Genomic DNA, 27,462 nt, shown 5'->3' on the forward strand with positions numbered 1-27,462 from the left:
GAAAGGCAAGGACTGATTAGTGATAGTCAACATGGGGAATCATGTCTCACAAACTTGATTGGGTTTTTGGAAGAAGTAACAAAGAGGACTGATGAGGGCAGAGCAGTAGATGTGATCTATATGGACTTCAGTAAGGCGTTCGGCAAGGTTCCCCATGGCAGACTGATTAGCAAGGTTCGATCTCATGGGATACAGGGAGAACCAGCAATTTGGATACAGAACTGGCTCAAAGGTAGAAGACAGAGGGTGGTGGTGGAGAGTTGCTTTTCAGACTGGAGGCCTGTGACCAGTGGAGTGCCAGAAGGATTGGTGCTGGGTCCTCTACTTTTTGTCATTTACATAAATAATTTGGATGCGAGCATAAGAGGTACAGTTAGTAAGTTTGCAGATGACACCAAAATTGGAGGTGTAGTGGACAGCGAAGAGGGTTAACTCCGATTACAACAGGATCTTGACCAGATGGGCCAATGGACTGAGAAGTGGCAGATGGAGTTTAATTTAGATAAATGCGAGGTGCTGCATTTTGGGAAAGCGAATCTTTTAGCAGGACTTATGCACTTAATGGCAAGGTCCGAACAAAGAGACCTTGGAGTGCCGATTCATAGCTCCTTGAAAGTGGAGTCACAGGTGGATAGGATAGTGAAGATGGCATTTGGTATGCTTTCCTTTTGTTGGTCAGAATATTGAGTACAGGAGTTGGAAGGTCATGTTGCGGCTGTACAGGACATTGGTTAGGCCACTGTTGGAATACTGCGTACAGTTCTGGTCGTCTTCCTATCAGAACAATGTTGTGAAACTTGGAAGGGTTCAGAAAAGATTTACAAAGATGTTGCCATGGTTGGAGGATTTGAGATATAGGGAGAGGCTGAACAGGCTAGGGCTGTTTTTCGTGGAGCATCGGAGGCTGAGGGGTGACCTTATAGAGGTTTACAAAATTATGAGGGGCATGGATAGGATAAGTAGCAAAGTCTTTTCCCTGGGGTCAGGGAGTCCAGAACTAGAGGGCATAGGTTTAGGGTGAGAGGGGAAAGATATAAAAGAGACCTATGGGGGCATCTTTATCACAGAGGGTGGTACGTGTATTAAATGAGCTGCCAGAGGAAGTGGTGGAGGCTGGTACAATTGCAACATTTAAGAGGGATTTGGATGGGTATATGAATAGGAAGGGTTTGGATGGATATGGGCTGGGTGCTGGCAAGGGGGACTAGATTGGGTTGGGATATCTGGTCGGTATGGACTGGTTGGATCGTAAGTTCTGTTTCTATGCTGTACATCTCTATGACTCTATTCTGTTTAAAATCTTTCTTGCATTTGAAATATGTCAAGAAATTGTTGGAGAGATCAGAGCACTGAAATGACAATTTTAACTGTTTTTCCCCTCTATAGGACGACCAACTCAAGGTGATAGAATGCAATGTGAGAGTTTCACGTTCTTTTCCATTTGTATCTAAAACACTTGGCGTTGACATGATAGCCCTAGCTACGCAAGTAATTATGGGTGAAGAAGTTGAACCTGTGGGGCTAATGACTGGTACAGGAGTTGTAGGTGTAAAGGTGAAGTGATCTTAAATATAATTGCCTATATAAATACATGTACCACACTTGAACATTAACTTTGTTTCTGTCCACAGATGCTGCCTTAGCTGCTGAGTTTCTCAGGCATTTACTGTGTTTGTTCTTCTGCAGTTCAATTATATTTTAATTAATGTTTGTGTCAGTTGCTTTTCATCTTGCATTTTCTTTCTTAAAATAAAAATTTGGAAGTAGACATTACTAGTAGGGAAGTTTTAAAGCTGATTAGAAAGTTTTGTGGACTGTACCTTCATTGAATTAGTCCAGGACATTTCTGCTGTGCCCTGAAACGTTGAAGTTTAACTTTTAAAGATCTTTTGCTTGAATTATAAATGTACATTGCAAATTAGTCAAATTTGAATTCATAAATCCATTTATTCATGGGTCAGTCATGGTCCAATTAATGCCATAAAGAAAATTTTTAATAAATTTCAAAGAGTAAAGTAGATATGCAACTAAACAGAAGCAAAATTCTCTATTTTGGAAATATGAAATTCAATAAAAATAGGAAATGCTTCGCAGACCTGGAAGTAGTGCTGACTGAATGCAGTTAATGTTTCAAGTCCATACTAAATTTGAAACACTATTAACTTGAAAGATTTAAATCTCCATTGATGCCTAACTAGCTCAGTATTTCCAGTAGTTTCAATTTTTATTTTAAGTGGATATTTTGTTTTGATAAATATGTTAAGAAACTGTGTCTGTTAAGGTAACTTTCTGTAAACTCATGATGTGTTCTTTAAAGTGTGAAAAATCATTTCAATGAATTGTGAAGTCTGCTCATTCACTGTGTGTAACTTCATTTTTAGGTGCCTCAGTTTTCATTTTCCCGCCTCGCTGGGGCAGATGTGGTCCTGGGAGTAGAGATGACAAGTACTGGAGAGGTGGCCTGCTTTGGAGAAAATCGTTATGAGGCCTACCTCAAAGCCATGTTGAGTACTGGCTTTAAAATACCTAAAAAGAACATACTGCTTTCAATTGGCAGCTACAAGGTAATACAATATACTGATCAGCTTACGAAAAGTATTTTTTTTATATAGAAATAGTATATGTCGTTTCTGCAATAGTTAAGTTGTATCAGTGCAATGTTTGTCATGGTTTGAAAAGCCATAAGAATGCTTTTTTTTGCATGAGGGAAAATAACTCATTCTGTGAAGAGGTAGTGGTAGGAGGTCCCATAAAATTCCTGTATTCGTGGGTCATTTAATTTTTTGTAAATTGGAGTCCTTGCATTGTGATGATGAAAATACCAGTGTTCCAGAAATAAAAGTAATTCTATTCTTTAAGAACAGATGGCAACATTTTGCTGATTGGTAGCACTCCATTTCCTGTGTTAGAAGTTCATAGGTTTTGGCTCTACTGTCGGGACTTGAATGGGTTTATACTTCATTGCAGAACTGAGGGAAAGCTACATTGTTTGGTGCCCTGCTCTTTAGGTGGAGTGTCAAAGTGAGTTTCTGTATGCTCCATCTCTCCAAGCCATCGTATTTTCCTAACGTCCTTGGTAATCTTAATTGTTAGCTGTCACCACCCTATCAAATTACCTGCTCATTTGTTTGTGGTCTTTCATTTGTGGCATCCTACTATAACATTTCAAAAGTACATCAAAAGTAATTCATTGATTATGAAGCAACATATTGAGACTGTTATGTAAACTAAATTCATTTGAAGAATAGCTTCAGATAGCAGTAATCCTTTTTTCTGATCTATGCTTTGCATTTTTTAAATTTAAACTTTTTTGTACCTATTTTGAATATTGAAATTGAATATTCTGGATGGCTATCGTTCTGAACATTATTACAATTTCTTGCCCATAAATAAGCTCTGAATTTAATATTACAATATTTTCTTCCAATTTCAGAACAAAAGTGAGCTGTTGTCCACAGTACAGTCTTTGGAACAGCTTGGTTATAATCTGTATGCAAGTTTGGGTACAGCAGATTTTTACACTGAGCACGGGATTGAGGTAAGGGCATTGTATTTCTGTCTGAAATTTTGATTGAACCATTGGGATAACTACTGGATAGGCTATAATTAAGAAAGCATCATGGTAACATCAAGAAAAAAAATTAAAGCTTATTGGTTGGATGTAAAAATATGATGTAGGGTCAGTTGAAAATGTTACAAAAATGATGCACAAGTTAGCATAGTAGATCAGTTATACTTAATAGAGTTCTCTTTGAAGCTGGCAAGAGCTGGTTTCCCTAATGTAAAATGTGCCTTTGTTTCAAGCTAATTTAAAACATTATTTTAAACTACATTAAATTGAAACAAATAGCACGATAGAGTTTTGTTCATGTGGAGTTGCATAAAAATATGTTTATGCATAAATTTGGAGCATCTCACTCAGTATTCGATCTTTTTTTCTCTTATCACCTACTGTCATTTAAAACAAAAATAACCAATCCAGATGTAACACGGTCAGTTGCAAAACTTCTTTTGCTTAATCTAAAGAAACATTTTTGCTGCAATCTGAGCATATTACTGGCTAAATTCTCAATGATTTTTCAGTTTTAGCTTCTGTTTCCTTTCTTTTGCAGATCAAGGCAGTAGAGTGGCCATTTGAAGATTCTGACAGTGATGGCCCTTTGAAAGAGAGACATAGAAGCATTGTGGACTATCTAGAAGAAAATCATTTTGACTTGGTTATAAACCTCTCCATGAGGAATTCTGGAGGACGACGCCTTTCTTCATTTGTTACCAAGGGTTATCGAACCAGGCGATTGGCTGTAGACTACTCTGTTCCATTAATTATTGATATCAAGTGCACTAAACTGTTCGTTGAGGCACGTTTCCTGAAATTTGTCATCTTGAAGTAGTGCTATTTTCATATGAATTTTAGTTTCGCTGATGAATCTATTTAGTCTGATAACTTATCTTTTCTTCTCTAGGCTTTACGGCTGATAGGCAACACCCCTCCAGTGAAGACTCATATTGATTCCATGACTTCTCACAAATTGATTCGCTTACCAGGTAATGACATCAGTACTTGTGTTCTTTGTACTTTTTGTCAGTGTTTGAGTTCTAAATGATCCATCCAAATGGCACATGTGAAAATATTCCTTCCCTGTGCAAGGTTTGTGAAGGTTTGTAGCTCAGGTTGAGGTTTAGGGTGTAGGTTTGCTCGCTGAGCTGTAGGTTTGATATTCAGACGTTTCATTACCTGGCTAAGTAACATCATCAATGAACGACCTCGAAGTGAAGTGAAGCTGTTGTCTCCTGCTTTCTATTTATATGTTTGTCCTGGATGGGGTTCCTGGGGTTTATGGTGATGTCATTTCCTGTTCATTTTCTGAGGTGTTGATAGATGGTATCTAGATCTATGTGTTTGTTTATGGCGTTGTGGTTGGAGTGCCAGGCCTCTAGGAATTCTCTGGCATGTCTTTGCTTGGCCTGTCCCAGGATAGATGTGTTGTCCCAGTCGAAATGGTGGGGTTTTTTCCTCCGTGTGTAGGGCTACGAGGGAGAGAGGGTCATGTCTTTTTGTGACTAGTTGGTGTTCGTGTATCCTGGTGGCTAACTTTCTTCCTGTTTGTCCTACGTAGTGTTTCTAGAAGTCCTTGCATGAAATTTTGTAGACGACCTTGGTTTTGTCCACGGGATGTACTGGGTCTTTTAAGTTTGTTAGTTTTTGTTTGAGAGTGTTGGCCAGTTGTGTGCTACGAGGATTCCGAGGGGTCTTAGTAGTCTGGCTGTCATTTCTGAAACTTCTTTGTATGGTAAGTGGTTAGGGTTTCTGGCTGTGTTTGGTCTGCTTGTCATGGTTTGTTCTTGAGGAATCTGCAGAGACATGCCAGAGAATTCCTGGAGGCCTGGCACTCCAACCACAACACCATAAACAAACACATAGATCTAGATACCATCTATCAACACCTCAGAAAATGAACAGGAAATGACATCACCACAAACCCCAGGAACCCCATCCAGGACAAACATATAAATAGAAAGCAGGAGACAACTGTTTCGCTTCACTTGGAGGTCGCCACTGATGATGTTACCTAGCCAGGTAATGAAACGTCTGGATATCAAACCTACAGCTCAGCAAACAAACCTACACCCTATTCCTTCCCTGTATTTAACCATGAAGAGTAAAACATGTAGCGCCTGTACATTTTTCATCTTCAGGTTTAATTGATGTCCATGTACATCTTCGTGAGCCTGGTGGAACCCATAAGGAAGATTTTGCTTCTGGAACTGCAGCAGCTTTGGCAGGAGGAATTACCATGGTGTGTGCTATGCCAAACACAAATCCAGCAATCACAGACCATGCTACCTTTGCCCTTGTACAAAAGGTAATTTTAACTTGTTATAAATGAGAAGTTCAGACCAAGTAATTTTGAAATCTAGCCAGACTTTCAGGCAAGCATTACCTGATGTTTAAAATGCATCATCATCAAGCTATTTGCCAACTAATTTGTGTTTGGTACGGGCAAATTGCACAATTAACTGGGCAGTTTGATTCTATTACTAAAAGAGCAAGTAAATCGTTTGGAGGAACTGAAGTGAAATAAATGGTTCCGATTTTGTGATCAAACATTTCACTTTAACATTTTTAAAATTAAATGAGTATTATTCTTTTTGTCACAGGAGATAGATGTGAGCAGTGTGGTCGCTGTATACATGAACTTTAGTAAGGTCTTTGACAAGGTTCTAAATGGTACACTGGTTAGTAAAGTTCAGTCACATGGAATTTAGGGAGAGCTTGCCAATTGGACACAATTGGCTTGATAGGAGATAGTGAGTGGTAATCGAGAGTTGTCTTTTTGGACTGAAAGCTTGTGACCAGCAGTGTGCTGCCAGAATCATTGGTGGGCCCACTTGTTTGTCATTTATCTGAACAGTTTGGATGAAAATCTAGAAGGCACACTTAGTAAGTTTGTGGATGATACCAAAATTGGTGGAATAGTGCACAGTGAAGAAGACTTTCTCTAAGATTACAAAGGGCTCTTGATCATTTGGGCCAATAGGCCAAGGCGTAACAGATGAAATTTAGTTTGGATAAGTGCGAGGTGTTCCATTTTGGTAAGACTAATGGGAAGATTTTATGTGGTTAACAGTAGGGCCATAGGAAGTGTTGCAGAACAGAAGCAAAGGGGTCAGGTACATTGTTTATTGTGTCACAACTTTGAACAAACTAGATTAAAGAAGGCATTTGGCACTCTTGCTGCCTTTGGTCAGACCATTGAGTGTGGGAGTTGGGATGTCATGTTGAAGTTGTGTAGGATGTTGGTGAGGGCATTTTCAGTACGATGTACAGTTTTGCTTGCTCTATTATAGGAAGGATGTTATTAAATTAGAGAGGGTGTAAAACAAAAGGATGTTGCTGGGAATGGAGGGCCTGAAATATAAGGAGAGGCTGAATAACATGAGACCTTTTTTTACAGGAGTGTAAGAGGTTGAGAGGTAACCTTATGGAAGTTTACAAAAACATGAGGTACACAAATATGGGGAGTTGCCCTGCTGTTTTTCCTAAGTTTGGGGAGTTTAAAACTAGAGGGTATAATTTTATGGTAGAAGAAAGATTTGAAAGCAATCTTTGGGGCAACGTTTTCATACAGGATTGTTCATCTGTGTAATGAACTGCCAGAAGAATGGCAGAGGCGAATACAATTACAAGATTTTAAAAGACATTCAGACAGCAACTTAAATAGGAAAAGTTTGGAGGTGTGCGGACCAAACACCAACAAATGGGACTAGTTTATTTTTGGCGAAGCTTGGTTGGCTTGGATGAGTTGGATTGAAGGGTCACTTACTGTGCTGTATGATTCCATCAAAGTTGCTGTTTTGATTATAACATACTGATGTTCTGTCACAATGTTTTTCTCCCCTCTCTGCTCAGTTGGCCACTGCTGGTGCTCGTTGTGACTTTGCATTGTTTCTGGGAGCATCTTCAGACAATGCTGATGTTTTACCTTTGATTAGCAATTCTGCTGCTGGCTTGAAGATGTATCTAAATGATACTTATTCAACACTCAAAATGGATAATGTATCCTTATGGATAGAGGTATAGTGGATTTTATTTTTGATGTTTGTAAGGATCAGATTCTAGTCTTAATGAATAACTTATTTTATGTCATTGAAAAGTAGCTTCATAATATGGAATACTGAAGATCACACTTTCAAATTAAACTTCTGTTTTTTTGAGCCATGTATTAAACTGCTTATGAAATAAATTGATACCCTTCAGTTAGACTACCACCTGTTGTCTCTCCATTGTCTCCTAATAACTTGCCCTATGATTGAGTAGGACTGTGGTGACCTTTCTTACTTTTTTTTATTTCCTACTTCCTTAAAACATAAAACATAGAACAATACAGCACAGAACAGGCCTGTCGGCCCACGATGTTGTGCCGAACATCTATCCTAGATTAAGCACCCATCCATGTACCTATCCAATTGCCGCTTAAAGGTCGCTCCTTGCCGAAAAAGAAATCTTATCTTGTCCTAAAAGAGAGAATTAACTGACAATTTATAATGTGTTGAGACTAGAAGGTGTTACTTTGTACATTTTTACTGTTAATGAAGTTTAAATACATTACTTTTTACTTTCAGCATTTTGAGAAGTGGCCAAAGCATTTGCCTATAGTAGTGCATGCTGAGAGACAGACTGTAGCGGCCATTTTAATGGTTGCTCAGTTGTATCAACGACCAGTTCACATTTGCCACGTAGCTAGAAAGGAGGAGGTAAGCAAATATATTACTTTGACAATGTATCACTGAGCAATTCTCTCCAATCAATATATTCAATTAAACTTATTTAGATGTAAACGGGTCAGGGTAAATATCTGGTTCTTCTCCTGGTTTGTGCTCACACATAACTTATGTCAGAATTCTCTACATAGTAAGATTGATTCCAAAATTAATTCAGTAGCTTAAAAAATCATTATTGTGAAAGGAGCTTATATAAATGCAATGTTTCTTTCTGTTTTAAACTTTACAAAACATTCTTCGATGCAAAGGATCTAATGAGTACTAAGAATACAAAGGTCAAGAGTGTAGTGCTAGAAAAGCACAAAAGATCAGGCAGCATCTGAGGAACAGGAGAATCGACATTTTGGGCATAAGTCTTTCACCAGGAATGAGGCCTGTGGGCTGGGGGAGCTGAGACATAAATGGGAGGGGGGTGGGGTTGGGGGGAGGGTAGCTGAGAATGTGATTAATAGATGAAGGTGCACTGGAAGTGGTGGGTTGGAGGGGAGAGTGAAGCAGATAGGTGGGAAGGAAGGAAGATGGACAGGTAGGACTGGTCAAAGGGGTGGTGCCGAGTTGGAGGCTTGGGACTAGGGTAAGGTAAAGGGAGGGGAAATGAGGAAACTGAAAATCCACATTAACTCCGTATGGTTGCAGGGTCCCAAGGCGGAAGATGAGGAGTTCTTTCTCCAGGCATCTGGTCATAAGGGTTTGGAGATGGAAGAGGCACATGATATGGTGGAGTGGGAGGGGAAATTGAATTGTTCAGCCATAGGGCGGTAGGATTAGTTTGTGCAGGTGCCCCGAGATGTTCTCTGAAACGATTATCAAGTTGCCATCCTGCCTCCCCAATGTAGAGGAGACCACATCGGGTGCAACAGATACAATAGATAACATGCATGGAAGTACAGGTAGATGACCGTTGGATGTGGAAAGATCCTTTAGGGATGTGGGGGAGGTGTGCGCACAGGTTTTGCACTTCTTGCATTGGCCGGGGAAGGTGCCGGGCGTGGGGGGAGGACTTGGATCTGATTGGGGAGGGGATGGTCTCTCCAGAATGCGGATAGGAATGAGGAGGGAAATGTATCCCTAGTGGTGGGGTCTGTTTGCAGGTGGCAGAAGTGGTGGAGAATGATGCGATGTATGCGGAAGTTGTTGGGCTGGAAGGTGAGACCTGAGAGCACTCGGTGCTTTTGGATCCAATTCTGACTTTTTAATGAAGCCTGCTGACAAGGGTGTTACTGTTGTCTGGTTGACTGACTTCTACATTGCAGAGGCTGAGCCCCAGCTCTCCTCTACCACCACTTATGTCCCATGGAATCATGACCCCACCAGGCCATTGTGTTAACTCTGGTCACCAACCTAGTTTCATCTGGTGATCTCTTCTCTTATCTCCCTTCTCTTTCCCCCCTACCCCCCTTTTCCTCCAAGCTGATAGAGTGAGCTGTGCAGGTTTGGGAGACTATCTCCTTCCCAAAATCTACAAACAGGACTGCCTGGGCAGACCCATCATCCCATTATTTCTGCCCAACCCTGTCCCACTTATCTCTTCCTACCTTGACTTGTTCTTTTCTGCCCTGGTCCTAGACCCTACCCACTTAGATCTGTGATTTCGCTGATGCTTTATGCTCACTTTTGCAGGCTCCAGCTGCTTCCTGTTTACCATAGATGTGCAATCCCTTTAAAATGTACATCCCTTACTAGGATCGTCTAGGGACTGTCTGCTTCTTCCTGGAACAAAGGCTTGAACCATCCTCAAACAACACCAGCCTCTTCCACCACCTGGCTGAGCTCGTTCTCACTTTGAACAACCTCTCTTTAACTCTTTCATTTCCTTCAGGTCATAGTGTGGCAGTGTGTTCCAGTTAAGCCTGTGTCTTTGTGGAGTATATGGAATATTCCTTGTTCCAGTCCTATTCTGGCCCCACCCAGAACTTTTTCTCTGGTATATCGATAATGCTTTCCCCCTCTCATTCAGATTTGCCTTCACCTTCACCTGGTCTGTCTCTGGCTCCTCCCTTCCCTTTTCAACATCTGCTTGCATTTCTGGGGCTGGGCAGGCAACAATATCCATTACAAACCAAGAGACTCTACAGTTACCTTGACTACATGTCGTTACACCCTGCTTCCTGTAAAGATTCCATTCCCTTCTCCCAGTTCCTCCATCTCTGCATGAATTCTGAAGATGCTAACTTCAAGACTGGAGCCTTCAAAATGTCCACCACCTTCCCCAACCGAAGACTCCCCAGCTTCGTTGTTGACAGGACCCTTGACCGGGTCTGACCCAGCTTCCATACTTCGTCTCTAAGCCCCACTCTTCTCTCTTGCAAAAGCGATAGGGTCTTCTTTATTCCTATTATCCCACCAGCATCCACATCCAGAGGATTATAAACTGCCATTCCCGCCACTTCCAACAATATGCCACCACCAGGTGCACTTTCCTCTTCCCTCCCTATCAAACTCTTCAGGGACTATTCCCTCCAGCACACCCTGCAGCCTCACTGCACCTTTCCCTGCAATCGTAGAAGGTGTAATATCTGTCCATTTACTTCCTCCCTCCTCCGTGTCAGAGAGCTCAAACACCTCTTCCAGGTGAAGCAGCGCTTTACTTGCCCTTGACACAATCTAGTCTACTGCATTCATAACATGTTTTTTTTTCTACATTGGGGAAATGAAGCATAGACTGGGTGACTTCTTCGCAGAAAATCTATGTTCTGTACACAAGAAAGACACACTCGCCACTTCCGCATACCATCCTATTCCCTGGCCAACATCTCTGTCTTGGGCTTGCTGAAGTGCTCCAGCAAAGTTCAGCGCAAGCTGGAAGAACAGCACCTAGTTTTCCACTTGGGGACCGTACAATCTTATAGACTCCATAACAAGTTCAGGAATTTTAGGGCTTGAGCTCTCCCGTGTCCTTACTTGTACCAGGTTTTGTTATGATAGAGTCTGTTGTTATAAACAATCCATTGTTAGCCAACAACTATCTCCATTAAAAGCTATTTACACTCCGTGCTGGATTGTTATCTACTCCAACTGTTCTTTTTTTGAGCTACATCCCCCAACTATAGTTTTCTGCTTGCCCCCTCCACCACCCAGCTTCTGCATATAAACCAATGTTTTCCTAGCTACCATCAGTTCTGAGGAAGGGTCACCTTGGCCTGAAACGTATATAATTTCTCTCCTTAGACGCTGCCATATCTGCTGAGCTTTTCCATCAATTTGTTTTTGTTTGAGACTAATCGCTAGCTATCCTGCTGAGGGAATGACGTATACAAATGAACATTCCATTATCTGGCATTCAATTATCCGAATATTCAATTATCTAAACAAAATTCTCCCTGCCTGTGTCACTCAAGTAATCGAGGTTCCTCTAATTCATGCAAACCGGACATCTATGGGCTTTTATTAAATAACATTCAACTTCTTTATTCAAATGAACAAGTAATATTTCAGATAATTCTAAATATGCCTGGGAACACAAGGCTTTTATTGAGTGCAGCATTATGTGAATCTTTTTTGCTGTATCCAACAGATCCAAATCATTCGAGCTGCGAAACAGAAAGGTGTACAAGTAACCTGTGAAGTGGCTCCTCACCACCTGTTCCTGAGTGAGGATGATCTTGAAAGTATCGGTCATGGCAAAGGTCAGGTCAGGCCAATGCTCAGTACCAAAGATGATGTGAAAGCTCTATGGGAAAATTTGGACATTATCGACTGTTTTGCAACTGATCATGGTATGTAGTGGAGAAAGGACCTTCTAATGTTCTTAAATCATTTTTAACCTTTTAAGTCACTTAGCGAACCAGGTCTGAGAGTGCTCCCTCTTATCAGTAAAAGTATAACCTTTATCAATCTTGATATGGTGAACAATATCGCTTTTTTATTTGCTATAATCTTTGCAGTTTCCAGTCCAAGGAGACTCTTGTTGGTGAGACTGTACAGAGTGGGTTCAAGCTAAAGCAAGTGACCACATAAATGGCAGTATGTAATAAATGAGATGAAAAGTATTTTTGCTGCCAGATGAGTGTTTTGCATGAAGCTGTTTGCACCTACAATGTAACTAAAACATTTGCCTATTAAAATACTAAATCATGTTCACTAACAACTGTCTCCATTTCAGCAACAAGTTAAAATTATTTTATGTTGCTCTGTTAGCATTATTTTTATATAGGACTCTGATTAAGTGAGTGTGGTGCTGTGATCATTTTGTATTTTATTAAACTCTGAAAGGCAATTATTTTGTGTGTTGGTTGCTAATGTGTTTTTTAGAACTAGTTATTAATTTAGACTACAGAAATATTGGCCAGAATAATTGATTAATCAAAATATTTATTAATAGTTCATCTTCACTCCTTCAGCCCCACATTCTCTTGAAGAAAAGAACAGTAATTCACCACCACCAGGTTACCCTGGTTTAGAGACCATGATGCCACTATTACTTACAGCTGTCAGTGAAGGAAAGCTCACCATCGATGACCTCGTTAAACGATTATATGAAAATCCCCGTAAAATTTTCTCCTTGCCAGTTCAGGAAAACACCTATGTGGAGGTATGGCTTGAATTTTTGAGTAACTCTGGCGTTGAACTTGTATTGCAAAATAATGTTTTAAAATGTATGTGACATGTTAATTAAAGATACATCTGTCTTTTTGACTTTTTATAAGGAGGTATAATCTCCAGTTTATGGAGAAATATTGTCCTGTTCACAAGTCAGTACTATTAGCTATTTTTGCTTTTACATTATAGCCAACCGTTGCACACTAAAATCCAGTTTGAATCCAGTAAATAAATCTCCACTTTTACCTTAATGTGACTTACACAAGCACACGCTCCTGTAATTGTTTTGATAGAAAGCAAATTATTGTTTTGTTATAACATGATCCTGTAGGAGTTATAATAATTTCACTATAATTGAAGACAGTTGAGTTCTGGAGAATGCTTGAAAAGTTGATGGTGAAGGTATAGATCAAGGAAGGTAAAAGCAGGGTTGGCAAACTAATGAGCCTTCAGTGACCAGGTTCCTAACAGGATGGTGGAGATCTGTGCACCAGTACGGTATTTTTATTTCACTGAATTTACCATCATAAGGAATAATTATACTAACCCAGCAGCCTTCTGGCTATCACTTTGAGAAGTTAGGGCTGAATTGCTGAATAATTCCAAATACTTCTGAAGAGAAAATTGCATCCAAAATAAAGATCTGAGGTTCGAGTTATATCACTGGATAACTTACTGTTGTTTTTACTGCCCACATCTCAATGTTTGTTAGTTACCTGAGCACACTGCAATTGGGGCTCCTTAACAATGTGTACGGGACTAATTAGTATAGTGCGTAGGACAGTTCAGCATAGGAACAGGCCCAATGGCCGACTAAGGTTGTGCTGATGCTATATGCCTTTCTAAACTCAAAACCTTTTGCTTTTACACAGGTCCATATCCTTCTATTCTTTCTCTATTCATATATCTGTCACTATGCCTATAAACCAATGCTATTCTATCCCCCTCCACACATCTGGTAGCACATTACACAGGTACTTACCTCCCTCTTGGCAGCGGGGGGGAGAAAACTTGTCTCTCATCTCCTGTAAACTTGTCCCTTTTACCTTAAATCTATGACCTCTAGTAATTGACATTCCTATCATAGGAAAAAGACTCAGACTATCCATTATATCCATGCTCCTCTCTTTTTTGTAAACTTCTATCAGGTTGCTCCCTCAGCCTTTGACAAGTGAAAGCAAACTATAAGTTTGTCTAATCTGTCCTCGTAGGTAATACCTTCAAAATCAGCCAACGCATCTTGATGAATTGTTTCTGCACCCCCTGTTAAGTTTCCACATCCTTCTGGTAGTGTGGCGACCAGAACAGTACACTGTATTCCAAATGTGGCCTAATTAAAGTTCTATGTAACATGCTGCAACATGACTTGCCAATTTTTATTCTCTGTGCCCAGACTGATGAAGGTAAGCATGTCATATACCTTCATACCTAACTTATCCACTTGTGTTTCCACTTTAAGGGAGTTGTAGACCTGTATGCCTAGATATCTATGTATATAAGTTAGCCCTCTGAGCTTGAAGGTTTGTTTTCAGATGTTTTGTCACCATACTAGGTAACATCATCAGAGAGATGGTGAAGCACTAGTAGTATGTCTCGCCCCTCTATCTATAGGTCTTGGTTTCTTAAGGTGGGTGAAGTCATTTCTGGGTTTTTTTTTTCAATGGAAGGCAGGTAGGATCTAAATGGATGTGTTTATTGATGGAATTCTAGTTAGAATGTCATGTCTCTAAGAATTCTCGTGTGTCCTGTCCTAGGATATGTGTTGCTGTCCCACTCAGTGGTGTCCTTCTTTGTATGTATAGAAACTAGTGATAGTGGGTTGTATCGTTTGGTGGCCAGTTGATGTTCATGTATCCTGGTGGCAAGCTTCCTGCTAGTTTTGTCCCATGTGTTTTTTTTTCACAGTTGCATGATATCTTGTAAATGGCATAGCTTTGCTGGTGGTATCTAAAGCATCCTTTTAGGTTAATTAGTTGCTGTTTAAGTGTGTTGGTAGGTTTGTGGGCTACCATGATGCCAAGGAGTCTGAGTTGTCTGGAAGTAATTTCTGATATGTCTTCGCAAGGTAATGTAGCTATAGTTTTTGGTCGAATTGTGTTGGGTTTGTTTCTGAGGAATCGGCGGATTGTGTTTATTGGGTACTTGTTTTTCTTGAAAATGTATAGATATTCTTCTGATTTTTGTAGTTCTTGGGTGCTGCACTGTGGTGTAGCTCACTGAAATAATGCGTTGATGCAGCTCTGTTTAGAGTGTTGGGATGATTGCTTCTGAGCTGAAGTATTTGGTCTGTGTTTTCCATAGACGCTGGCTTGAAGTTTTCCATTTAATTGTGCATTCAACTGTCATTCCTAGGCTGTTAAAGTCAGGATTGAAATGGCCAAGGAATCTGTTGTGGACTCAGACCTGTTAGCCTCTCATCTTTTATTCTGGAGATCGTACTCTTTTGGGAGTCTGGAATAATAAACTTCTTACAGACTGTTTTTAGTTTTAGTTACCCCCTTTATTTACCAATAATATCACTGTTACAACATAACACTGATATCGTTAAGCTAAACTAGCTAGGTTCTAGTAACCTAGGAGAGTAGGGTACCAGCTCTTCAACTGCCCTAGCAGGCTACTCTGACGTACTGATACAAAGTGGTTTCCTTTATACAAAAGTTTACAAAAACATGGTGTTTTCTTAATTAGATAGATAACAGTTGAAGGCAATAATTTATAAGGAAGAAAAATTAATTAACACGTCTGAGTAACCTTGGCTAATCACTCCTACAGGCCCTAAGCCATTCATCAGGTGGGAAAAATATATCCAGCCGAGTTCGGCGCCTACTAGTGAAATAAACTCCTATCATTAAAAGGTACCAGTCTGAGCTAATTGAAGAGTTCACAAGGCAACCTTGCCCAGCTCATATATCAGATACAATTGTTTTACAAAATGTTTTCTTAGCAAGGAGGGCAAACTTTTGACCATAAAATGGCTTCCTGGCACATTCGTGCCAGAATCTCTTCAGTGTTAGACTTAGAATGATTTCTAAGCTAGGAGCAGACTTCTGTATTTTAAGCACTGAATCATTCTGTACCTGAGGCTGAGATGTTACCGTAAGGTTGCATTTAAACTGATTCAATCGTCTTCAAATTAAACATGTCTTCTCAGGGTTGTGATTCAAATTCCAATAAGACATAAGATCTGATTAGTTAGAATTGACAGTGGGGCAGTCTGTAAGGTCTATAGAGTGGTCTGCAAGAACAGCAAGTAAGTTAAAGCTTCACCAATATTACCTTTTTATAGAATTTGTATTTAATAACCGGTAATGGCTACTCAATATCATCATAAAGTCTTAAAAATGCAATTAAGTTAAATCCATAGCAGGTAAGTACTAAGAGTTAATTTTCTACTGGCTTCGGGAGCCCCAGCGCTATAATGGTCTCTGTCTCTTGTCTCTTTATGAACTCGAGTCAGGGACTTGTAACAGCAAAGATGTTTTTCCCTCTGTGTGCCTAGCTTGCAAGGGGTAATAAGATTCCATTATAATTGAGTTTTGTTTCAGGGTCAGAATCAAACACTTGCATTAATTTCACAAGGGGACGACCGTGAATGTTATCACTTGCAGTACTGTATACATAGATTCACTGATGTTAAGGCAGATGTTCTTAATTGCTTTAGAGCATCCTGTTATCGATGGGTGAGCACAGATTTAGATTCCCTACAGTGTGGAAACAGGCCCTTTTGACCCAACCAGTCCACGCTGACCCTCCGAAGAGTAATCCACCCAAACCATTTCCTAACACTATGGGCAATTGAGCATGGTCAATTCACCTGACCTGCATATCTTTGGACTGTGGAGGAAACCAGAATACCCCAGAGGAAACCCATGCAGACACGGAGAATGTGCAACTCCACACAGAGAGTCACCAGAGGCTGGAATTGAACCTGGGACCCTGGTGCTGTGAGGCTGCAGTGCTAACCACTGAGCCACCCTTGGGTTCCCCCCTTTTTCTGAACCTGTGGGGGATGGGGTGGGGGTGGGTGGGGTGGGGGAGGCCTGTCGAAATTCAGCACCTACATGGTGTTCTTTTAATTTGTTTCAAAGTTTCAACTAATGAATGGCACGAGTTGACCAGTGATAAGAATTTAGAACATTGATAAGCTCATAAGTTGGAATCTCTGGTAAATTAGTTCCCACTGTTCTCCGAAGCATTTTTGCTTTCTCAGCCACTACTTGATTCACTGCCTGCAGCTTTTAAGAAGTTTGTATCATTGGAAGTATTAGTCACTAATTTAAATGGGAGAGAAGGCACAATGAACACTAATTGCTAAAGCTACAGAACTAACGAGTAGTAGCATCACGTTACGCATGGTGGAATAGTAAGCCAGACTTTTCAAAGCATTAAGTAAAACTAATGAAGAGTCATACCGATTCAAAACGGTCTCCACGGTTCTGCCAAATCTGCTTATTCCAGCGTTCTGTTCTTGCTTAAGTAAACATCAGGGTTTTGCAGAAAGGGAACATTGAAGTATGAGAAGTTTAAAAGCTAATTGTCGGGATTCACGGTGGCTCAGCTTGACTGAACACAGTTTTAATGCTCTGGTTGCATTACAGGTTGACTTGGAGCAAGAATGGACTATTCCAAGCTACATGGAATTCACAAAGTCCAAATGGACACCATTTGAAGGAATGAAAGTGAAAGGGAAAGTCAGACGCGTTGTATTGAGAGGTGAAGTGGCTTACATTGATGGACAGGTAATGTTAATGTGAAAGATTTTCTAAAGTAGTCTTAAGTTCTTAATTTATATTTGCTGTGTCATTACACAGCTAACTTGTGGCTCGTTTTTGTGCTAAGCTTTATCTTGACATGCAGTGAACATGCTGTCAGAAACTGTGCAGCCTTTTCTTTATAGGGCAGATTATGAAATTATGTACTTTGGAAATTTCAATCTATATTTTATGGCAAAGAACAAGTTTTTATATTCATGAAAACTTTCAGTTCTGACTAAACTCTAATTTTATAAGAGGGATCTTTTGGAGGTTATGGTGGTTTGAGTATTTTATTCTTGCACTTCTCCCTGTCCTGTTGCCTCATGTTTGCAACAGTAACTGAGAGTATCTCCTGAATTTTAGATGCTCAATCATTGTGGCAATCAGCTGCTTCTGCACCTTCCCTCTTTGTTCCTTTTGCTGAGTGGACCAAGCTCCTCAGCCCTGAATCTGTATCTATCTTCAGTCTTTCTTCTGCCTCCCCTCAAACCAGGTTTTTTTTTCATCCATGAGACCCATTCCCTGCCCAAACAAAGCTATTTCCACTAAAAGACCAAACATCCAGTCTTCATTCCCTCTGTGATGTTATTAACTGTTCACTCTCTTCATCTGTCCCTTTTATCTAAAACCACCATATTATTTTTTTAATCCTTTAACCCTCTGTCCTTCCAACTGTATCACATCTTCATCTTCAAATTCCCTTTTCTGTCCCAGATCCTTGAATATATTTGTCACCTTTCAAATCCAATCCTATCTTTTCTGGGATATCATGTTTGAATCCCACCAGTTGAATTCCTGCCACAGTACAGAAATTGCTCATATCAGCTCCCACTGGCACCCTCTATGACTCATTTAAAGGTAAATTATCCCTCCTTGTCCTTGAACCATCTGCTGTGTTTTATAGCCATCTTCCATTCCTACACCCACTTTGTTACTAAAGGTTCCCCCAAATGTTTATCCTTGGAGATTTGCCCCTACCTATCTATGTACATGCTGCTGTAGGTGATATTATCCCAAAATGCTGCCTTTATTTTGCATGGCTGCTGGTAGCACCAAACTCTACTAATCTAGCACCCCTCTCAACTCAATTATTACTAAATTGTCAAAACTGCTTATCCAACAGGCTGTGCTGGATAAGCAGAATGTTTTTCGTTAGCTTTTGGAACACCGAAACTTTGGTCTCTCTGCCCCAAACTTGATTCCAAGTTGACTCCATCCCTGTGCCTGGCAACTATAAGAGCTTTGACTATCCTCCTTTATATTTTTGGCCAGTTTACCTTTGTAACTCATTTTTTCTCTGCGTATTTCCTTCTTGGTAATCCTCTGTTGTTCTTTAAAAGCTTCCCAGTCCTCTGTTTTCCCACTTATCTTTGCTATGTTATACTTTTTCTCTTTTAACTTTATATATTCCTTAACTTCCCTTGTCAGCCATGGCCACCCATGCCTCCTCCTAGGACTTTTCTTCCTTTTTAGAATGAAGTGATCTTCTGCATTATACACAGAAATATCCGCCATTGTTCCTCCACTGTCACCCCTGCTAAGGTATTGCACCATTGAACTTTGGCCAGCTCCTCCCTCATAGCTCCATAGTTCCCTTTTATCTTTTAATGTAATCTGAATACCTGGTGCTTCATAGCAACAAACCAAACAACATCTAGTTTTTCAAAAAATGCCAACGACAACCAAAAAGCTGCTGAGAGAGAGGGATATTGATGATTCACTAACAGATAGCAAGAAAGCTATGACATATAAGAAAGATAGAGGAAGTTCCAGGCAATGGGACCAAATCAGTTGAATCCTTCACCACTGATGGTGGATACAAGGAAGAAGAGAATGAGGTTGTGGTCCAAATTAAAGGACTATAGGGAGGTATCAGGCTGTGTATTTGGGTTAGAGGTAGGCTATTCAGAGACATCTTGATGAAGACTGGAATTCTGAATTCCATTCTTTTGAGAACAGGCAAGTCCATTAATTTTAACCAAAAAAAAAATTGGCTTTTGGCACGAGCATAGCAGTGTTAAATGTTGGGACTTTGAGGAATATCTAGCATTTCTGAAGGACAGTGAGTGGCCTAAGCATTAAAATCAGGAACAAGAATTCGGTGCAGAGATTTCAGAGAGTAAGAGGCTGAAATCAGAGCACCAGTGCCAATCTGAGAGAGAATAATTGGGATAAGGGTGCTATGCCTAGCGGGCACTCATAATATTTCTAGCATTGGGAAGGAGGGTGAGGCTTGGGAAATTTACATGGAAAGTTTTGATTGGGGACAAAAACGCATATTCTCTATATTTTGGAGGTGGCGGTGTTGGACTGTTGTAATTAAAAATCACAACACCAGGCCTGGTAATGTGTGATTTTTAACTTTGTTCTCTATACATAGTTTTCAATAAAACGAATGGAGAGGATGGTTGGTTGGCAGATATTGAGCGAAAAGAGGATTTGGTTTTGAAAATGGAGAGGAACTGTGAGATTTAAATGGTCTCCAGCTAGATATGGCAGTGAGAAGACAAGCCATTAGGTCAACACAATTCAGCCTTTTGGGTGGAGAGGGGTTCTTATAGCACAGTGGTAGTGTTCCTATCTCTGGGCTGGTTGATGGATTCGAGTCCCACCAGCTCCAAAGTATATCATAACATGACTGAAAATTATCTACAGGGAGATGAGGAAAGGTGAGCCTTGTGAGGGCGAAGTGTGATCTGTAAAATGAAACATCGAGGGCCGAAGGGCCTATACTGTGCTGTTATGTTCTATATATGGATTTATTGGCTACAAGTCATTGAATTATGAACTGTTTCCTTAGAATCGAAAGTAAGTACTGGAGAAAAAGTTGTCTTCGTTTCTGTGGTATTTTAATACCTACTGTTAAGATCTTAATTCTACATGTTAAGTCATTTAAACTTTACCTTCCAATTTGGTGTAACTATACTTTACTATTCACTTCTGGAGCAAACTTTCATAGTGTAAAAACATACTAATATGTGATTACAGGTATTGGTTCCTCCTGGTTATGGACAAGATGTGAGAGCATGGCCTTTGGGTGTCCCATTGCCGCCAGCATTAACCACAGTAAAAGTAAGTCTTCAGTACCAATTTGATCATTTTTTTTATATAAAATTTTTTTATATACATTATCATTTATTGATGTATTTCAGTGGACAACTGTTGATCAATATGAGCATAATCAGCTTAATATTGCACTTTTTTGTTGATAATGTTATGCTCTAAAAGCACACTCCTATATATAGATGAAAAGGCAGTAAGGTATACATGAAACTGTTGATGCTGTTAAACAATGGTACTTATTGGACACTCTCTGATTTCCAGTCATGCAATTTTTGGGAAAGGCAAAAAAATTGTAAGATTTCAGATGATTGCGAGCTTTCGGGGGGCAGTGGACAAGTGGGAATGGAGTGAAGGAACCTGCACTTTTTTTTTACCTCAAGTTCCCCTGTCTTACACTCTTTCCCTGCAGTCTAAAATACACCAATGTGTGTCTGCATTATGTCCCACCTATTTTTTTGTCAAGTGATATCAGCAACAATAAAGAAGTCACTCATCTTTTTTGAGCAGTTGTAGTAAATCTACAATAACTGAATCTGACCAGTTGATTTACTAAGTGCTGATACATCTCTATATGATGGGAAACCTGCTGACTGTACAGAACTCTAGTCACTATGCTGCATTTATCTGGCAGATGGCATCTGATATAGTTATAATCAATGCTCCCTTGCCTTTGTTTAACATTTTCTCTTAACATTCAAAATTTGGCCGTGGGTTGCTCCTTCAGTGCTGTACTGAAGATTGTTTTAGGTTTCAAGTATGCTATGGTTTGTAAAATACTGAAACAGGCATAAAATTGATTTTCAGTAGCATTCATAGTCTCTCTCGCTAAGTTTACTATGTTTCAGCCAGTTTGCCTGCAGGAAATTAATTATTGAATAAAGGAGGGCTAAAGAAATAATAAAGACAAATTAAACTGGCAAACTAACAAGGAATATGAAGACTGACAATGCGAGCATCGTTAAATGTGTAAAGTAAAGATATCAATGTGAGCATAGGCATTATAGAAAATGAATCTGGGGAGATGTTTTTGAGGAACAAAGAAATGGCAGAGGAGTTGAACAGATATTTTGCATCAGTCTACAATGGAAGATGCTTTGAATATCCCATTAAAACTAAAGAAAACTGAGAAGGAATCAAGGACCATCACTTGAGAAGAAGTATTAAATGAATTAATGGAGCTTAAGTTTTCTTGCTTGGATCCTAGATCCCAAAAGAGGTTGCTACAGAGATAGTTATTTTACAAAAATCGTTGAATTCTGATGAAATACCAGAGGATTGGAAAACTTCCAGTATGACACTCTATTCAAAAAGGGAGGGAAGCAAAAAGCAGATAACTTTAGTCCACGTTGCCTCGCATCTATTGTTGGAAAAGTATTGGAATCAATTATTAAGGAAGTAATAGCAGAGCATTTGGAAAATCATAATTTAATCAAAATCATGAAGTCAGCATGGCTTCATGAAGGAGAAATTGTGAGATTAATTTATTAGTGTTTTAAGGAAGTCTCAACCAGCGTGGATAGAGGGAAACAGTAAGTGTATTGTACTATGAATTCAGAAGGCATTTGACAAGGTACGTCAAAAGATCCAGTCATAAGAGCCAACAATGTTGGAAGTAATATATTGGCATGGATCAAGAGTTTGGCTAATGGGCAAGAAACAATGAGTGGGGACAAGGGTTTTTTTTTCAGGTTGCTAGCCTGTAATCAGCGAAGTTCCACAGTCTACAGCCATTTACAATATAGATTAATGACCTGGAGGAAGAAAGTGAATGAACTGTAGCCAGAATTGTAGATAATATAATAACGTAGATGGGAAAGCAGGTTCCATGTTGTGTTCATGATTGATCAATCGATAAGATGCCGTGGACGGAACCATTCCTGCGAAGTGCAGAAGGGGAGTAAGGGGAAGATGTCTGGGGTGGTGGCATTCTGCTGGAGTTGTCTGAAATAGTGGCGAATGATCCTTTTGAATGTGGAAGCTGCTGGAATATGTCCCACCCACACCCTAGTGGGATTGTCTATTCTGTTAAGCCTGGTAGTTAGGCACACCATTGTTCTGCCATTCTCCCACTCTAATCTCAAGATTCCTCAGCGGTCTGCAAACCTTCCTTTCTCTTGCCCACCCCCCAAAAATCAACCAAAACAACACTTGCCTGTGACGACTATAAGAATGATTTTTACATGGCTTGACAATGTAAATGCTGAGCTGGTATTTATCCTTGCAGGAGAGTCTCTGACCAGAAGCTGTAATCTTAGATAAACAAGCACCAATTTGAGACTTAGATGAGGAAATTATTCTATGAGGATTAGTGTTTTTGGAACTCCTTGCTGCAAAGTCCTTGAATATATCTATGGCTGAGATAGGTAATTTGCTGATCAGCTGGGGAATCTAGGGTTGGTGGGAAATACAGGAAATAAAGAATGAAATAAAGAATGTCTGATCCTGCTGAATGATTGAACAGGCTTAAGGGACCTACTCCTGTTACAATTACTTATTGTCTAATGGCCTTATAATTTAAATGCTTAAGCTACTCTTACTTTTAAGACTCCAGAGCATTCAAAACATCCTTCTCAAACTGAAACAGTCCGAACCAGAGCACCAAGCCCTCGCAGGTTGGCAAGTGGTGGTCCTGCAATGGATGGTAGGTTCCATCTTCCTCCAAGAATCCATCGCTCTTCTGACCCTGGACTTCCAAATGGTACATTTCCTTTGCTCTTTTGATTATGACTTAACATCATCTACTGCAGTTTAATTTTTAATCAATTGTTGGTGCATTGGTCTATAAGATCAATAGATGGCTTGATATTCTTTGTTCTTTTGGGATCAATAATAAAACAAATTAAAAACCTGCACATGCTATAAATCAGATAAAAATAGCAATTGCTGAGAAAGCTCAGCAGATCTGGAAGTATCTGTGCTGAGAAACATTAACTCTGATTTTTCTCCACTGACAGACCTGCAGGGCTTTTCCAACAATTTCTATTTTTGTCATAAAAATAAATTATATCCACATTTATGCAAATAGATATATTAATTCTATATTTGCTCTTGTACTTTAGTTCATTTTCCCATGTATTGTTGTATCACGTTTACTTTTTTGAAGATGTACAAATTGATGGCTTTCATCTCACTCTTTATGTTACTTACAGTGCATAGTTTGCAAATAGCACGTTTCACTTACATTGCTGTTTATCAAGTGAGCCATTGCTTCACATTTTTCCAAAAGAGTTCTCATGCAAACAGAATAGGATGATTTGTGCCAGGGTAAGCAGCAATTCGAGTAAATTCTGAGCGTACCCCTTAATAAATCTATAAGAAATAACTATAACCGATTTATAAAGCATGTTTTATACAATGACCAAGTATTGCCTTCAATCTAAATGTTTTGAGCTCAGTTTTGTTGCATGGTGAGCTTGGCTGAATGTTGTCTTTGACAATTTGACAACTCAGCCTCATTCTGTTAGTCTATCAAATACTTGTTTGTGTGAACTGATGCTTTTGAACAGGCTAACTGTTCAGGTGTGTGGTTATGTCATTGTGTTCAGACGCTGATGATTTTAGTCTAGAATCTGCCTGCAAGGAGATTAAACTTCTGAGAAAATATTTTCATTCCTTCACTTGATAATTGTAATGCATGATCATGGTTAGTACAACAGTAGTACTCCATGACTGTTTTTGGTATGTTGACAACCTTAAGATTTTTAATTCCTTTAAAAAAGCATAAATATGAAATACAGAAATTAATTGTAAGATGCCTGATTTTTATTTAAACAAAGTTTTCATTGTTCCATTGTCTTCCATAATGGCTAAGAAAGAAATCCAATCTGGAGCAATAACTCTTCAACCTTTGCTTTGAATCTAAAGTTGACATCTTGTAACATTTGAAATGAAATTAACTGTTTGTTTAATTAATTATTTTTGTGATTTTATCAGATCATTTTTAAAATCCAAATGCCCCTTTTGTTTCAAGCAATTATATATTTTACTGCCTCTCAAATAATGTCAGTCATGCTCTGTTGAGTGATACATCAAACAACATTTTTTCTTTAAAAAAAAATTGCTTGTTTCACAACCGAATCCGAAGTGCTATCATTTATTTTCAATGCAATTCGTATATTCCCTTAGTTAAGTGATGAAAAATGTATTATATTGCAGCGCGTGAAAATGTCATGTTACATTGGAGAGCATGCTTGACTCTTCAGATTTCGAATACTGGATTCAATTAATCACTGACATTTTGCTGCTTCTGAATGCTTTGATTTAAACAGCTGAAGGAGAATTCAAGGAAAAAGCAACCAAGAAATTCATCGAACAAGGTGTGAATTGCAGTTTCTGATTTAAAATTCAACATGTGGAATGTTTAGAAATTTATTAGAATTGATTACTTTTATCATCAGTGTCAATGGATTTGGGTAGCCAGTCTTTCCAACAATTCAAAACTACTATGGATGCTGTAAACCCAAGTGAAAATATTATTTGGTTGGTAGTATCTGTGGAGAGAGGAACTGGTTAACATTTCTGGTCTAATGAAAGGCCACAGACATAAAACATTTAATTTTGCTTCTCAAACCCAACAACCACCCTCTAAATTCCTTCCTTTTATAAAAAAAAACATTTTTTCAAAAAGAGCTATGCTGGTTTTTTAAGAATTTGGGAGAAAAATATTGAAGCTGCCACCTGGAAAGTGCTGACCCTGATATTCTAAAATGTATGCATGTCACAAGACTGGACAGCATTTATACATTATAGAAATCTGATTGGAAGAACTTTAAAACAAATTCTGCCATAATAAATGTTAAGTTTGGTTTTGATGATTTTGCTAAAAACGGAGTTGGAATACAGGTTGCTGTCATGGCTTGGTTCACATTTATATTTGGAGGTTTGCAATTATTTTCTCTAGTCAACCCTCACAAACCAATTGCACAAACTGTTCCATAAATCAAACACCTGAGTTTTCAGAAATTAAAACAGAAAATGTTGGAGATGTTTAGGTCAGGCAGCAACTGTGAAGACGAAATGGAATTGACATTTAACATCTGATCTTTCATCAATGCTTGGAGATGTTAAAAGTGTAGCTGGTTTTAAGAAGGTGGAAGATGAGGCGATCAGAAATAGAACACAAGGGATGGTCTATGATAGATTGGAAGACACAGACTAAATGACGAACATGTTGACAGCGCAGGATCAAAGACAATTGTATAGAACAACAAAATGAACAAAATATATATGCAGAGAAGATTTGGGAATGGCACATTCATGAACAGCAGTTGCCTGAAAGGAAAATAAGATGCCATCAAACAGAAATCTACATACAACACAATGGAAGCAACGATTTTCAGTCCCAACTTAATCAGGGCCAGGTGACCAGTTGTTAAGAGACTTGGGGAATTGAGTACTGTATACAAGGCCTATGTGGTTAATTGTATGATGGTGTCAATAATGCAATATTGCTTTCGATGCCTTATGACAGTGGCACCAACTTGGACCTGTTGACTATGAACCTTAGTGTTAAAGCGTATGCTTGGTTTGAACAGATCTCTCTTTCAGACCCCCAAAGCTAAAGTCTTTCATGGCTTTGATAACTGGATTGTTTTGAAACTGACAAGTTAGTCAACATTTGTTGATATGTTCAAACTAAAAGTAGTCATCAGCAGAGGGTTCAACTGAATGTTTGCTTAACAGCAAAAAGCCAGACATTTTTAAAAATGGTGGAATAATAACCGAACACTTTTTTTTTTAAATGCGCCAAAGATACCATTAATCAAGACGGTTATATACATCCTCCTCCAGTCTCGAGGCTTCTATCACCACAGAATCTAGCGGTTCAAACTGTCCCTCATCCGTGTTCCCCTTTGTTGCATCATTATGTTGGACAACACATTCTGTCAGTCAGACAGTTTACCAAAGACCAGGTAATTGTGATTTTCATTGATTTGAATCTGCTTTCATGTTTCCATTAGTAGAATATTTCTGTTCTCAAGCTGACTGAAGTGCCTCATGAAATTGATCATTGATTGACTTGAAGTGGTTTTAATGAGCAAGGACCTTGATTGGGAGGCCTGATATTAATATTTAAAGAACCCAAGGATTGTGTTGATGTCCAGCATTTAACCAAAGTCCAGTTTGGTGCTAGTTTTCATCCAAAGCAGACGTGTTGTGCTCTCCTTGTGGAGAAAAGAATTCTAGACCGTATCAAAATTTCTAGGACATTTGCTAAGACAGCAAGTGACTTATCATCTGTTTTATTTTCAAGTTTTGCCTGTAGTAGACAGGTGCAACTCTTAATGATTTTGCCATCATGCAAAACCTATTGTAAGAATTGCTTTCCATCGCTTAGAATGATTTTTGTTTTATTTCACAAATGTAAATATGATAGTTTAAGTTAAACATTCTGGCAGATAAGAGATTTTCACACTGACATTGCATCGATTTATATTCTGAACACAGCATTTACAGGGTGTTGACTGACCAATTATGTTATATCTGTGCCATAATTCAACAAACTCAGTTTCTCAAATATGTTTCTTAGTGGCATTCATGATGTGTTCCACATTGTTACATAGTGTAATAATTGTTTGTAACTTTCATACATTTCCATTGTGCATGTCTGCACTGCTGCAAGTTATCTGGGAGAACAGTGAGCTCACTTGATTTTAATTGACTGACAGGTGGAACAAGTCCTGGTCAAACTGCCAGTATAAGATATCAGCTAATTTTTGGAACATACGATGTGAAATTGCAAACATTCATATGTTTGGAAATAAACACCCACATACATTATACAGAGGAATCTTGATTATCTGAAGGACACTGGCAGGGAATA

The 27,462-nt window shown here is 39.1% G+C and overlaps 1 protein-coding gene across 2 annotated transcripts in view; it reads left to right on the plus strand.

Moving 5' to 3' along the window:
- cad (carbamoyl-phosphate synthetase 2, aspartate transcarbamylase, and dihydroorotase) overlaps nt 1-27,462 on the plus strand; it is a 143,490-nt gene that overhangs the window by 96,290 nt on the left and 19,738 nt on the right. The window contains exons 23-37 of one of the 2 annotated variants that reach the window (XM_060851657.1): nt 1,387-1,554; nt 2,382-2,564; nt 3,434-3,538; nt 4,113-4,358; nt 4,464-4,545; nt 5,698-5,864; nt 7,412-7,576; nt 8,125-8,256; nt 11,798-11,999; nt 12,624-12,814; nt 17,421-17,561; nt 20,565-20,648; nt 23,184-23,337; nt 24,908-24,955; nt 26,391-26,551. In XM_060851657.1, coding sequence (XP_060707640.1) covers nt 1,387-1,554; nt 2,382-2,564; nt 3,434-3,538; nt 4,113-4,358; nt 4,464-4,545; nt 5,698-5,864; nt 7,412-7,576; nt 8,125-8,256; nt 11,798-11,999; nt 12,624-12,814; nt 17,421-17,561; nt 20,565-20,648; nt 23,184-23,337; nt 24,908-24,955; nt 26,391-26,551 — 2,229 coding nt within the window. The remainder of the gene's footprint in view (nt 1-1,386; nt 1,555-2,381; nt 2,565-3,433; nt 3,539-4,112; nt 4,359-4,463; nt 4,546-5,697; nt 5,865-7,411; nt 7,577-8,124; nt 8,257-11,797; nt 12,000-12,623; nt 12,815-17,420; nt 17,562-20,564; nt 20,649-23,183; nt 23,338-24,907; nt 24,956-26,390; nt 26,552-27,462) is intronic. The other variant, XM_060851663.1, reaches the window with a different exon arrangement.

This window comes from Hemiscyllium ocellatum, chromosome 3 (assembly GCF_020745735.1).
Source record: "Hemiscyllium ocellatum isolate sHemOce1 chromosome 3, sHemOce1.pat.X.cur, whole genome shotgun sequence".
Classification (NCBI taxonomy): domain Eukaryota; kingdom Metazoa; phylum Chordata; class Chondrichthyes; order Orectolobiformes; family Hemiscylliidae; genus Hemiscyllium; species Hemiscyllium ocellatum.